This window comes from Drosophila santomea, chromosome 2L, assembly GCF_016746245.2.
Source record: "Drosophila santomea strain STO CAGO 1482 chromosome 2L, Prin_Dsan_1.1, whole genome shotgun sequence".
NCBI lineage: Eukaryota > Metazoa > Arthropoda > Insecta > Diptera > Drosophilidae > Drosophila > Drosophila santomea.
In genome coordinates this window covers 9,321,770-9,333,953 of record NC_053016.2, presented here as the reverse complement: position 1 = coordinate 9,333,953, position 12,184 = coordinate 9,321,770, and the positions used below count along the sequence as shown (strand labels likewise).

The 12,184-nt window shown below is 45.1% G+C and overlaps 6 protein-coding genes across 9 annotated transcripts; 3 read left to right on the top strand and 3 right to left on the bottom strand.

Moving 5' to 3' along the window:
• Window positions 1–56: 56 nt before the first annotated feature.
• Window positions 57–1,657, top strand: LOC120453368 (eukaryotic translation initiation factor 3 subunit H). Its single transcript, XM_039638045.2, has 3 exons — window positions 57–192; window positions 495–1,172; window positions 1,278–1,657. The coding sequence occupies exons 1-3, from the start codon at window positions 112–114 to the stop codon at window positions 1,533–1,535; spliced, it is 1,017 nt and encodes a 338-aa protein (XP_039493979.1). The 5' UTR covers window positions 57–111; the 3' UTR covers window positions 1,536–1,657.
• Window positions 1,658–1,780: 123 nt separating this feature from the next.
• LOC120453330 (receptor-interacting serine/threonine-protein kinase 4) lies at window positions 1,781–4,510 on the top strand. The gene is made up of 3 exons (XM_039637993.2): window positions 1,781–2,179; window positions 2,848–4,074; window positions 4,154–4,510. Exons 1-3 carry the CDS (start codon window positions 1,960–1,962, stop codon window positions 4,507–4,509), a joined length of 1,803 nt encoding a protein of 600 aa, XP_039493927.1. The 5' UTR covers window positions 1,781–1,959; the 3' UTR covers window position 4,510.
• Window positions 4,506–5,794, bottom strand: LOC120453405 (ankyrin repeat domain-containing protein 39). Its single transcript, XM_039638100.1, has 3 exons — window positions 5,655–5,794; window positions 5,382–5,588; window positions 4,506–5,326 (listed from the first exon to the last, which is right to left on the bottom strand). The coding sequence occupies exons 1-3, from the start codon at window positions 5,755–5,757 to the stop codon at window positions 5,091–5,093; spliced, it is 546 nt and encodes a 181-aa protein (XP_039494034.1). The 5' UTR covers window positions 5,758–5,794; the 3' UTR covers window positions 4,506–5,090.
• An 83-nt stretch (window positions 5,795–5,877) lies between these two features.
• LOC120453421 lies at window positions 5,878–6,287 on the bottom strand. The gene has a single exon (XM_039638125.2). The coding sequence runs from the start codon at window positions 6,283–6,285 to the stop codon at window positions 5,878–5,880; it is 408 nt and encodes a 135-aa protein (XP_039494059.1). The 5' UTR covers window positions 6,286–6,287.
• A 186-nt stretch (window positions 6,288–6,473) lies between these two features.
• On the bottom strand, window positions 6,474–9,634 carry LOC120453428. 2 transcript variants are annotated; one of them, XM_039638136.2, is made up of 4 exons: window positions 9,485–9,584; window positions 8,156–8,262; window positions 6,865–6,968; window positions 6,474–6,671 (listed from the first exon to the last, which is right to left on the bottom strand). In XM_039638136.2, exons 2-4 carry the CDS (start codon window positions 8,235–8,237, stop codon window positions 6,474–6,476), a joined length of 384 nt encoding a protein of 127 aa, XP_039494070.1. In that variant the 5' UTR covers window positions 8,238–8,262; window positions 9,485–9,584. The 2 variants fall into 2 exon arrangements, 1 of the variants encoding a protein (XP_039494070.1); XR_005616536.1 differs by lacking the exon at window positions 8,156–8,262 and having other exon boundaries at window positions 6,641–6,671; window positions 9,485–9,634.
• A 100-nt stretch (window positions 9,635–9,734) lies between these two features.
• LOC120453345 (reticulocalbin-2) lies at window positions 9,735–12,080 on the top strand. Of its 3 annotated transcripts, none has more exons than XM_039638026.1 (4): window positions 9,735–9,908; window positions 9,984–10,382; window positions 10,982–11,129; window positions 11,273–12,080. In XM_039638026.1, the coding sequence occupies exons 2-4, from the start codon at window positions 10,160–10,162 to the stop codon at window positions 11,928–11,930; spliced, it is 1,029 nt and encodes a 342-aa protein (XP_039493960.1). In that variant the 5' UTR covers window positions 9,735–9,908; window positions 9,984–10,159; the 3' UTR covers window positions 11,931–12,080. The 3 variants fall into 3 exon arrangements, with proteins under 3 accessions (XP_039493960.1, XP_039493968.1, XP_039493952.1); XM_039638034.1 differs by having other exon boundaries at window positions 9,735–9,912; window positions 9,987–10,382; XM_039638018.1 differs by having other exon boundaries at window positions 9,735–9,912.
• Window positions 12,081–12,184: the final 104 nt, after the last annotated feature.

Sequence of the window (12,184 nt, the reverse complement as noted above, 5' to 3'; positions counted from 1 at the left end):
AAGCAGTGCACGCTGCTCAACACTTCAAACCACAGGACGGTGCTGTGAAACGCCCTTTTACCACTGCAGCCGAGTTCACGTCGTGGGTCTTTTCGCTTACAATTCGTCAACATGGCAAATCGCGCAAATCGTCATGCTGCCCGCACCGAGGATTCGGATAACACCATTAACTACGTACAATGCGACGGACTGGTGAGTGGTGCTTCTGGCCAAAAGATCTGGCGGAAATTGAGCCGTGGCAACCGGTGCGAAAGCCGGAAAAGTTGATGCCACGCGCTGGCTCAAAAAATTTGCCTGCTATGTGTGTGTTTGTATGGGTGTTGTCGAGGACATGGGCGTAGAGCTTCGGGGAAAAGGGGTCAGTTTTTTAATTTAATAACAACTTCGTTCATGCTCAGTCCGAAATAGATCTACTTGCCCACGCACCTGTTCAAATAGTAATCTGTTGCTAAGTGAATTTTGCACATAATTAATACCTTCTGTTTACTGTGCAGGCCGTCATGAAAATGGTGAAGCACTGCCATGAAGAGTCGAGCAACATGGACCTCGCCCAGGGCGCCCTGCTCGGTCTGGTGGTGGACAAGTGCCTGGAGATCACCAACTGCTTCCCGTTCCCCAAAAGCGGCGATGAGACCATGGACGAGGAGATGTACCAGCTGACCGTGATGCGTCGCCTGCGTCGCGTCAACGTGGATCATCTCCATGTGGGCTGGTACCAGAGCTCCGACGTTGGCAACAGCCTGTCGCTGGCTCTGCTTGAATCGCAGTACCACTACCAGACCAGCATTGAGGAGTCTGTCGTTGTTGTTTACGATACGCAGAAGTCATCCCGCGGATTCCTCTGCCTGAAGGCCTACCGCCTTACGCCGCAGGCCATCCAGATGTACAAGGATGGCGACTTCACCCCAGAGGCATTCCGCACCCTGAAGGTGGGCTACGAGAGCCTCTTCGCCGAGATCCCCATTGTGATCAAGAACTCGCCGCTGACCAACATCATGATGAGCGAGCTGAACGAGTTGCTGCCGGAGGACAAGGGACACAACTTCCTGGACCTGGGCACCGCCACCGTATTGGAGAATCAAATGCGCAGCCTGATCGAGCGCGTCGACGAGTTGTACCAGGAGGCAGTGCGTTATAACAAGTACCAACAGGTTGTCTTCAAGCAGGATACGGTACGTAGTTCCATTTCTTGATATGGAAAATGCCATTTCAATTTTATTTAATATTTAATCCTTATCATTTTAATCCTTATCAACTTCCTTGCTTTGATATTTTAGGAGAAACACCGTGCTTTGGCTAAGCTGGCCGCCGAAAACGCCGTTCGCACATCGAAGGGAGAGCCCACTGTCGCAGAGGAGGAAGTAATCAAACAGTTCCGTCCCATGACTGCACCCAATCGCCTGACCGCCACCATAACCTCAGGCCAGATCAATACCCACGCCCAGCACATCGCCCAATTCTGCTCGCAATCGCTGGCCAAGCTCTTCATCACGGAATCGCTGCAAAATGCCAAGGAAGCCAAGGAAACCAAATAGACTAACTAATGTTAAGCGTTTTTTAAGCTGAGGCAACAACATTCACTACCTACAAACATAGCAACTGCACACACGTATGTCGAAAATAAACCAAAATAGCATTGAGTGTGCTTGGAAGCGAACAGCCAGCTGATTTCTTCTTTATTGTATTCTCTATGTGCTCAAAAGCATTGCCATTTCCGCCCCCAAAAACCAAAAAAAGAAACCCACCACCCGCAGTGTAAATGGTACTGCTTCTGCGCACGGCGGTTGTTTGCTTTCAATTCTCGATGAGACCTTCCGAGGGAGTGTTGCAGCCACTGACGACATCGACGCACTTTTCACACACCACAAGCAGCTGCTTATCATTTGGTTTGTTCATTTTGCTTCGCGTTTTGCTAACCAGCTTCAATCAGCCTTAACAACTTACTAACCCGATGGCAAAATGCTGTCCTACGACCTCAACGAACGCCTGCTGACCGCCGTTCAGAGCGGAGATTTCGAGCAGGCACTGGGATGCATCATGCAAGGGGCCCAGGCCTCCTATGTATCTCCCACTTGCGGTCGCACTGCCGTGGGCACAGCGGCCATCCTGGGCGACGCCGAGCTGCTGGAGCTTCTGCTGCAGTCCTGCGAGGAGCCCGAGCTGGATGTCTTTCATCAGTGTGAGTTTTTCGCTGGCTACGAAATAAAAACAACCTAACGAATCACTTCCGTAAAAAAGAAAAGCATTTAAATGCATTCATATAGAGTACATTGTGATAAATAATGTTTGTTTAAGAAGTTAAATGATTTAATGAGAATGATATGATTTAATAAGAAAAACATTAAAAAAAAACAATGTATCCAGAAAATGTTATTTGCAGTGCAGTGAACGTCTCTTGTGCATTTTATGATACCTTTGCTTATAATGTTTGCTTCAAAATAAATATATTTAAAAAATATATTTAAAATATATTTATTATATATTTACTATAAATAATGCAAAAAAATGTATTACAATTTTAATACTATTCAGTTGAATACTGAGCATATTTTCTCGTGACCCAAATTGACCTGAACCAACCACTTTTCGGGGCTATCCAACATAATGCAAGCACAGAGAAAAGTAAGTGAAGGCCAAGAAACCGGTTATCGGTTGGCCAGTTGCTCGGCTGATAACAATGGTCGACAATGGGTTCCGTCTGCTCCAATGGCAGTACACAGTGCGAGTTCTATGTGGCATGTAACGAAAATTGTTTCAAACTCAATGAAATTTGTTCTGAATTGTCTAAGCAATTCGATTTTCGAAAGCTGCTTTTTTAAACTATTTTATATTGATTTTGAATTGCAGCTAACACGGATAGCCTCGAGATCGAGCGAACGCCCGAAGGAATGGAGAAACTGGAGTGGGTGGACGAGTTCGAGAATTGTTCGGAGAATGGAGCAGGAAGCGGCGAAGAGGACAGTCAGTTGTATCAGTATTATGCAAAAACCTTCGAAACCACCGGAGAGTTCATATCATCCCAGTGCTGTGTCTCCTGTCGGGAGCAGGATCCTCATCTCTATGATGCCGAGTTGGCCACACCCCTGCACTACGCCGCCTGTTGGGGCCACGAGGAGTGCGTGCGCATCCTGTTGGAGCACAATGCACCCATCAATGTGGTCAATAGCGAGGGATACGCACCGCTCCATGTGGGTGCCGGTTTCGCTGGTGTCACCAAGTTACTGATCAAGCACGGTGCCTTGGTGAATGCCAAGACCCTGGGTGACGGCAAGACCGCTCTTCATGTGGCCATCGAGAGCAAGTCCGCGGAATCGGCCCGGCTGCTGCTCCAAACGAACATCAACATCAATGATACGGATGACGATGGCGAGACGCCTTTAATGACGGCCATCGCCTGCAGCTTGTTAGATGTGGCTCAAGAGTTGGTGAAGCGTGGTGCTCGCATCAATCTCCAGGATAAGCAGAATCACACGGCCCTGCAGTACGCGGTAAGGGGTCGTCACGGCCAGATGGCCAAGTTGCTACTGGAGCGCGGTGCACGTCGCCTGGCCTCCCAACACCTACTGCATCTCGCCGTGGAGTCTAACGATAGGGAACTGGTGGAACTTCTGCTGCAGTACGGCGAGAGTTTATCCGTACGGGATGCTGATAACTACACCCCCATCATGCTGGCCATCCATCTGGGGCGTCACGAAATGCTGGAGTATCTGCTGAGCGTGGCTGAGGAACATCGCAAGCTCGGACTCTACTCGGATGTGCACGATGAGGGCTTGATTTTGTTTGCCGTGCAGCAGAATGTTTGGGTTAAGGAGTTTAGCCGCATCCTGCGTGTATTGCTTGCCAAATTACCCAGCGCTCGTAAGGATTTCTATGGCTCCTGTGCTCCGACTATCGTTTGTGGCCTGCTTTACTGTCAAACTCCGCTGTCCAGGGCCATCAACCTGCACCGCCTGGAGGTCGCCGAATTCCTTATCCACGAGGGCTGCAATCTGGCGCAGATTTGCCGGGAGCATGTGGTGAATGAGCTCAGATCCAATTGCACGCCAACCAGATTGGCCTTCGCAAGGTTGCTATGTAAGTTTGGCCTAAAATCCTTACTTTGGTAATAGTTTTTATAAAGTAACATGCAATTTGAACTTGTAATTGACCATAGGCAACGCTGGCTTCCAGTTTCCGCACAAGCATCGACCCCTGCCCAAGGACTGGCCACCGGCACGACAGGAATTCGAGCGGGAAATGTGTTTGTTTGGCACCCAGCCACGCTCCTTGCAGTCACTCGCTCGCCTGGAGATTCGTCGGAGTCTCCTGAGATCTCTGCGAACGCGGTCGGAGGTGCAGGACAAGTATCGCCCCACCCAGGAGAGGTCGTCGCTGGGCAGGATCGTGGATGAGTTTGCCATACCCGCCACTTTGAAACGCTATCTCAGCGACTTTGCCGAACTTCCGGCGGTAAGGGGAATGGAGCCGGTCGAGATACCTGTTATAAGATGCACAGAGTCTTGGGATTGATTGCGCTTTAGGAATTTATTCGGATTATATAGGTTTTATATGTTTGCCATATGATAAGTAGCGTATAGTTTTTGTAAATTGGCGACGAGTGTGTAGGAAGGTTGTGTAATATTTTCCTTAAGTTTTCAACACCAGATTGATTAACAACTTCGATACACGACTCCAATGTGATATTAATTTTCTTACGATGTATTACAAATTTTGAACAGAATATCCACGCAAATCTCGAGTTTTTCAAATCGAGTTCTGTGTGCACATCCCGTTGGGCACAGAGTTTTTGTTCTTCGTCTAAATTACTTGCACATTTTATGTTTACTAGGCATGTATATAGTCTATATAGATGATTTAAACGATGTATCCACTAGGTTATTTGACTACGCAAACGTTAAGATTACTTTTCCATATACAATCGATCTCGCACACAATGCAAACAAAGAAGGACGTATGCAATTTTTAAGTAGGATTTTACAACGATATCGGGTGCAATTTTATAGAAAACGTGTTAACAGACTCAATAAACAAAGATATTTAGATCATAAAGAATACAAAAATGTTGAACGATTGGGGAATGACAAGCCCTTTTAGGGCTTTAGCAGGAGCTTAAAGTCATCATTGGCGTTCTCCATGATGTACTCAAATGCAATTTTGTCCTTTTTATCCTTGACCAGTTTAAGAGTCGGCTCCTTCGCCAGCAGAAAGCGACACACCTCCAGGTGGCCTCGCATCGCTGCTCGATGCAAAGCAGTCTGTCCGCACTCGTCCTGCAGCAGAAGATTAGCCTTGTGCTCGAACAGTACCTTCACAATCTCCAAGTGGCCTAACACGAATATGTTCTTAGTATGTATATAATTGGGATTTGAAATTGTTGTTACCCATCATGGCTGCACGATGAAGCGCGGTGGCTCCTGCCTTGGTCACAGCATTCACGTCTGCCTTGCCCTCGACGAGGAGCAGCTTGCAGATGGGCTCGTTCCCATTGCGGGCCGCATAGTGCAGAGCGGTGTAGTCGCAGTCATCCCGAGCCATCGACTGACCCTTCTTGATAAACTCCCTAACACGCTCCACTTCGTTATAGATAGCTATGGCAAAGGAATAAGTTGGTTAAAGACGAGACGAGAGTACTCATAAGAGAATAAGTTTCTTACCTGCATTCCAGATGCCTCGATCGAAGTCCATGTCGCTTAACGTCTGCTGTGCCGGCTGCGTCTGCTTGTGGCACTTACAGTTGTCCGCACTATGTGGATCCATCTTAGCCTGCTGATTATTTCGAGATTTTCTCTACAATGCCGAGTTCCTTTCCTTTCCGTTTGCTTTCGTTTCCAGTTGCCTGATGTTTGACGATGTGACAGTGTGATCTCATTCAACGAATTAGACCTCACGCTGCATGGTCCAACAAATCTCGGCTTCGCCGCAACTGCAGACAACCTTGTAGCTAAGCTGGGCCAAAGTGTTTAGCATAACCATAGGTGGCACTGCCACCATAATACCATTGACGCACGCCTTAACTCCGGCCTCGAAGCGCTTCGACAGGGCTTGAACTTCCGCCTGATTCAGGCCAAAAATGGTGCAAGTGTAGTCGTGCAGCGAACCCTTCACGGTCACGTAGGCGAAGTTGCCCTCCGACTGCAGAATGGGCACCGGTATGGTCACCACATTGGCCGGTACGGCGGCGGTGGCGGCGTTCAAGGATGCAGCCGATGCCGCGGACACGACTGTCGAAGCTACTTCGCAGTTGAGATTCTGAGGTTCCTTCAGCCCGGCTGCGCCCTCACTCATAGTTCGTTTGTCTTCGGGGACTCACTTGGTCGCCTTCTTCGCTCAGAGTATGTTTTGGAACAGAATTCCCTAGGTTACTATAGTTTTTTTTCACACCGAAACACGCACACAATTCACACACACTAAATTATACAACTAGAGTAGTAGTTCTTGGTTGATTGCTGTTATATGTTTGGGACTGGATCTCTCTATTCAGGCGAATCCACCTTGTGATAGTTGCCTAAACTGGCTGCCTCGCGGCCAATATTCGATAGATTCTCTCGCACTACGGACTCGGCTTCCAAGGGTTCTGGTTCGTCGAACTCCTTGCGCATCGTCCACATGTACTCGTTGTAGTCCTGCTTCACGGCAGTCGATGAGCTGGCCACTACGCGAAATCCCAGGATCTGAAAGGCAAAATGCAGAAATCGATGAGTCACTGGACAACTGAACGCTACGATGGGGAACTGCTAAAGTTAATAAAAATAACTGCTGTCTCATTAGATCAAAGACTTTAATCTAAAGTCATTTTGTGGTTCTAAGGAGATAGCAACTTTATAAGCTTTTAAAAGAGATTCTATGTATATGATATGTACTCACTTCTAGCGCCGATAGAATCCGACAAGGGTGCACTAGGTAGACGATGGTGGACTCGTCGCTGTAGCCGCCGCAGGAGAACTTGTTCAACTGCTCGATGTCGTCAGCTGGAAGAATGGGCAATGGTTATCACGGGTGCTATTTCTTGGAAAATCGCTTTCCTTTTCGATAATGCTTAAACAGGGCAAACAAAAGATAAACGCGGCTGTGTCGGTAGGTGACGTCAGCCGAGGGCAATTGTCTTTCAATGTGAGTGTGCTAATTAAGCGAAAAGGCAAAAATTGTTTACTGCTGTTTCATAATAAACGTAAAATGGGAGTATTTCGTGTGTTCTTTGTCCCTAGAAAACAAGCCCAGTGCATTGACTTCTGCGATGCACAGATACTACTTCCAGAAATATGCACCGGAATCGAGTGGATATATGTGCTCTACGTACGGGTGTATATATAAATATCTGTATATAAAACAACAACAGGCCCGCTCTGCCAGTCGAACTGCACGCAGCGAAAAACAAACCCAAACTGACGAACTGAAGACCTCGTCTGTGAACTGCGGGCACCAAACTTCGCACAGTGGCGGTCGGAAAAAGTGGAATGGTGCGGGCAAGCGGATTTCCAGGGGCAAATGGAGTGCAATTAAGGGGCAGCTGTTGATTTTATGAGGAAAGTAACTGCGGCACAGTGCTAATGTATTCTTCGATGGTTATTGGATAACCAAGCACTAAATATAGCTAGCAGTACTTTTTTTCAAATTATTGTTTCAGTTAGCTTAAGTACAGAAGATAATACACAAGTAAAATTTGTATATTAAAATAAATGAATTATTAAACTTGCGTGTATATTAGTAGTATTATAAATAGCAAGTTTGTGTGATTTTGAAATACAAATTGATAAAGTTTTAAAATACATAAAAAGAACGATATTTGCTTGTCTACAATTATGGCTTGAAATAAACATGCACTTTGCATGCAAGATATTGAAAAAATAATTTGAAATTAATATTTATAAATATAATAATCAACAGCTAATGGCTGGTTAATTTGCAGTCTAACCATTCAAAAAGTTCAAAATGTTTTTTTTTTGTGGTGCAAAGTGGAGAAACCGAAACTAGCGTTCAGAAATATAACGTGATGTGCGCTATCGTATGCGTGGAGGTATATTAAAGTATATCTGTGTGTTCGTATCTGTTTGCCAAGCTCTCGAAATGAATTGTGTGTCGCAATGGTAAACAGGCGACAAATAAAAGCGAAACGAAACCAAAATGAGATACTGTATCTACGCGGTTCACGCTTTACCTTTCAACCCGGAGACGAGCACCCTCCATGGATATTTGTGGCTGTAGGAGGCTAGGTTCCCCCGTATGATTATGTACGGCATTTGGCCCGATTACTGCTGGATATATCTGCGGATTAATTAGCGCGGGCGTGTCAACGAAAACCGTGAAACGTGAGTAGTGAGCAGTGAGTAGTGAAAACCAAATGAGATATGAACGCCTAAACGCAACTGGGGGGCAGCTAAAGCTCGCTGTGGCACTGCTGAAGGCTGACTCTCGACTGAAACCGAAATCGGGTTTCACGCTGTCGACCAAGAGGTTTTCCCAGCGCTAGCTCTAGTTGTTGGTGGCTATTTTGTTTGGTTTGGTTTTGTATTTTTATTTGGCTTTTGGGCGTCGCACAGCGCGGCTCTCTGAAATGGTTAGCAGCTTTTTATTGGATTAGCCTGCGGTGTAAGGTGGCAGATACCCAAATGACAAAGTGACGCATTCTGGCCAGGATAATCACTCGGCCGATATGCGATATGAGCCACCCAGAGGCGAAGGCGGGACATATGTAAATGGGGATATAGTTCAGGGGTTTTTCCACAACCAATCATTTTTTTATATCGGAGCTTACTAGACAATTTTTTCGAAGAAACTATTAGAAATCTAACATAAAATACTTATTTACATAAAATATTTGAAATAAATTAAAAAGCAAAGGAAAGGAAAGCAAAAAAATACCTTACACAAATAATTATTAAAATTAAAAAAGAAGCCCATTGGATCAATGATTCAAAGCAGTACGGCAATGCAATCCCCCTTGGAATTTCGACTGACGACACCCCTGTGCGATGCGAGTTCTCGCTCGCACTCGCTGCGGATCGCACCCCGCGACCAGTTGCATGTGAAGCTTTAGTCAGGCACTATAATTACTGACCTGACCGGTCGACTAATGAGTAAGTATTTCTGTCGCTCGGCGCCCAACGAAAATAATAATAAAATGAAAATAAAAGTCCAACCGAGCCTGTCAACGACTCCTACACAAATACACATGCATACGCGAGCGCGCACACATACCGACATAAGCAAATGGGGTCCTGGAAATGCACACGCACACACCCAAGTGGGCTGAAGTGTCCTTTGCGTGTTTGGGGCACACAAAATGAACGTGAATTATGATCAAATTTCGAAGTAAATAAACGCGCGGCTCCAAATGATTTTTATGCCACACAGCTGTCGCAAAATGATGTCATTTGAATTTAATCATCGGCGTTCGCCCACTTTTCAAGATGTTTTTTTAGCTTTTCTTCGTGTTGCTTTTGACCTGTACAGCACATGGTTGTTCTTTTCCTCTTAAGAAGCTCACCTGCTAATTTAACAAGGCTTTAGTTTGACAATTCGCAACGCCTTTCTTGCCAATTTGTGAAATTTATTTTCGTTAATTCCTCGTAATGTAAGCCAGGGGTGGCGCGTAGCAAACACTACTGTAAAGTTAACAGCAGGGTGGTCAGTGTTGATAGGTTGTGGAAAAACCCAGGGCTGCATAGATGCCATACCTAAAAATCGATGGATAAACATTTATTTCTCGCCGGCGGTCACACTGTTTGCTTTTTCGTTTCTTTGGTGTGCGGAAATAAATAAACGAATTTGTATGTGAAAATGTATTAATAAGTATAGATTATTAAATTAAATTCAATGCCTATAATATGCACGTGTGACTGAACGGCGGTGCGGTTAGATAAAAAATTGTGGTCAACGAAATATTGGCGTGGCAAGCGAAGGCAACAGCTGTTGGTGATTATTTAAATTCAAAAAATAGTTTTTTTTTTGGTTGTCGATTTCGTACTGACATTTGCATATTTCAGAAGCGGGCAAAAGGTGAACTGAGTTCATTGCGCTGCTGGGCATTACGTGTGCGTCCATCTGGTCTCCCCATTCCGCCGGACCCTCATCACCACATCCACTCAAGAACTCGGGAAGCTGCCAAAAAAAAAGAGAATACAAAGACCAAAGAACACGTCGCTTGGCATAATCAATTAAAATGCCTAGGAATCTGCCGCTCCTGCCGCTGACCCTTTGTGCCATCGCCATGCTGGCCGCCGTGGGTCCCATGCCCGCCCATGGGGCGGTGGCCAACAGCCACAAGCACGAGAAGCATCTCAGCAAGGAGCGGGTCAAGGACGGCATCTACGCCCCTAGGGATGCCCACCACCACGGCGAGGATGGGGAGCACAACGTGGAGTTCGATCACGAGGCCATCATCGGTGAGTCAGCGCTAGTTAGCACAGCAAGCAGATCATATTCAGTCTGAAAGAATCACGTTGAACACAGTGAAGACTCCTTACAGTGGGAAAAATTAAAATAATCACATTTTGTAGTTTTTTAGACAGACAGGTATTGTTATACACAAATTATAAGTATTGACCATAATTTATTTCTTTTAATTATGAATGGTAACTATATTTTTTTCGGTGTATACTTTGGCGATATGTTTGTTTACTTGTATGAGGTTTATTTCTGTGGCTCTGCACATGGAAAGAATCATTCAAACATCAAGAGAATGAATATGGATCAGTCATACACATTCGCATTTATGCTTGAAAATATATTTTGAAGGTCGCCATTTTAGATTTTTTGCTGCTCTTATCTTGTAAATTAAAATTTGTTTATAAAATTTGAAAATGCTGTAAGATTTATTATTCAAGTATATAGCCTTATATAGTTTTACCCGCAGTAAACCATTATCTTAAAACCATTAAAATTGTTTTTTGAAAGAAACACGTCAATGGCATTGCTGCTGTTTTATGTTCCATTCAATTTTCACGCTAACGTATGTGCTATTATTACTCTTTAACCCTATAAGGCAACACAAAAGAGGCTCAGGAATTTGATTCACTTACGCCAGAGGAATCGAAGCGACGCCTGTTGATATTGATCAAAATGATGGATCTGAATAAGGACGAATTTATTGACCGGCATGAGTTGAAAGCCTGGATATTAAGGTCCTTTAAGTGAGTGTTGTCTGTTGATTAATACTGCATCAATGTTAGCCAAGCCAATAATACAAGTAGCTATCTAATGCTTTGTGCTTGCCAAAACTAAAAACCCATAGACTAGTTAATGCTTTTGCTAACATAAATAATAAAACTTGCAGAAAACTATCCGAGGAAGAAGCCGCTGATAGATTCGAAGAGATAGATCAGGATGCGGATGAGCGAATAACGTGGAAGGAGTATCTCCAGGACACATACGCCATGGAGGATGAGGACTTTAAGAAAGAGACCATCGACTATGAAAGCTACGAGGATGAGCAGAAGATGATCAAGCAGGACAAGGAGATGTTCAATGCGGCCGACACGAACAAGGATGGAGTTCTGACGCTGGAGGAGTTCGTTTACTTTCAAAATCCCGAGGAACATCCACAAATGTTGCCAATACTGCTGGAGCACACGATGCAGGACAAGGATGCGGATCACGACGGCAAGATCAACTTCCAGGAGTTTGTCGGCGACGGGGCCTCACACCACGACAAGGAGTGGCTGATCACGGAGAAGGAGCGGTTCGACAAGGATCACGACTCCAATGGCGATGGCGTGTTGACGGGCGATGAGGTCTTATCCTGGATTGTGCCAAGTAATACGGCAATTGCCAATGACGAAGTGGACCACCTCTTTGTCTCCACCGATGAGGATCACGACGATCGGCTGTCCTACTTGGAAATACTCAATAACTACGATACCTTTGTGGGCAGCGAGGCCACCGACTACGGGGACCACTTACAAAACATAAACCATCTCTCCGACGAGCTGTAGATGCCATTCAAAGCCACATCATGCTATAGTGAACCTGTGCTTAGTATTGTATTTCGTTTAAATAGTTAGTAAATGTATGTTTATTTATGTAAATTCAAGTGACAATTGCAAATTAATATCGCCAAATTGTTTTGAGCGCTCCTTACGAATTTCATTTTCATAATATTTGTCTGTTTTGTCATGTACCAATTACATTATGTGTAGTAATTTATATAAACAGAAACAAAAATCTACTTAAACCATTAAACATAAAT